This window comes from Palaemon carinicauda, chromosome 24, assembly GCF_036898095.1.
Source record: "Palaemon carinicauda isolate YSFRI2023 chromosome 24, ASM3689809v2, whole genome shotgun sequence".
In the NCBI taxonomy this organism is placed as follows: domain Eukaryota; kingdom Metazoa; phylum Arthropoda; class Malacostraca; order Decapoda; family Palaemonidae; genus Palaemon; species Palaemon carinicauda.
In genome coordinates this window covers 99,842,568-99,843,761 of record NC_090748.1, presented here as the reverse complement: position 1 = coordinate 99,843,761, position 1,194 = coordinate 99,842,568, and the positions used below count along the sequence as shown (strand labels likewise).

Below are 1,194 nucleotides of genomic sequence, written 5' to 3'. Positions count from 1 at the left end.
CAGACAGCTCAGTCAGTCCATACATAGACAACAGGGAACACAAGAAGCTTCCAGGCTCAAGAAAGATTTCCAGTTTTCCAGACCGCATTTCCATAAAACCACCGCTATGTGTTTTAAGGTACTCAATTGTTTCGACTTCCTCTTTGTTCGATTTCTGGCTCTGACTTCGTCATTACCAAACAGTCCCCATGAACTAAACAGTTTTAATTTTTGTGTCATTGTCAATACGTTTGTTTTAGGTGATGCTGTAGAGATGTTATCTATACTCTTAGAACTCCTCTTTTATTCTTCTTGAACCTATAAACCTTAATAATTTTCAAATATGATTGTATAGAAATATTTAGTAATGAATTGGGCATTTTGCTTGTTCATGAACTTGACCTTTGACCTTAACCATCCAAAATTGAATCATTTTCAGCTTTTTACATAACAGTTGTTCCCTGCAAGTTTCATTACTCTACAATTAAAATTGTGGCCAAGAAGCTATTCACAAACAAGCGCACACACAAACAAACAAACAAACGCACGAACAAACAAACACACAAACACAAACAGTAGGAAAATTATATGTAGGGCTCCATCCCCTTTCGAGAATTGAACTATGTTTGGATTAGTTTCTTTGAGCATACATGCTTTTTTTTTTAACATCAGCCAACGACCAAAACACCAATATCTTGAAATTTGGTGTTAATGATAATAAGTAAGAACATCATTATGATCACAGGCACTATTCATGTTGTTATATCATGTGAACAGACTTTCGTTTATGCCAGTAGAATTAGATATAATTGCTGCTTCAGTGATATTTATTTTGTTCATATTTTTCTCAATTTTTCTGACGACATTCTCTCCAGGACTGATCTTATCTGAAAGCAGATTACCAAAGGTCATGTTTTGATTTAATGAAATAAACTCAGTGTTTATTAAGCTTATTTATTTTACAAAAATATCATACGATATAAGTACAAAGATCTTGTCAATTTCTGAACACTTACAAGCTCGATGCAACGGTTGCCAGAGTATTCTTGAACATTTTGAACATATCTTTGAAGCTTAAATGTGTATGAACTTGACTGAACACGGGACGTCACTATTCTGTGATAACCGGTAAAAGGTGTGCTAACACGGGCTCTTTGTTCAAATGATACCCCACAAGTGAGTATGGGAGAGAGAGAAAATAAAGAGGTTATTTCA

The 1,194-nt window shown here is 34.6% G+C and overlaps 1 protein-coding gene across 1 annotated transcript in view; it reads left to right on the top strand.

Moving 5' to 3' along the window:
• LOC137617920 (uncharacterized) overlaps positions 1 to 1,194 on the top strand; it is a 2,282-nt gene continuing 1,088 nt past the window's right edge. The window contains exon 1 of the mRNA XM_068347863.1: positions 1 to 118. Within this exon, the coding sequence (XP_068203964.1) occupies positions 107 to 118 (12 nt within the window). The 5' untranslated portion in view covers positions 1 to 106. The remainder of the gene's footprint in view (positions 119 to 1,194) is intronic.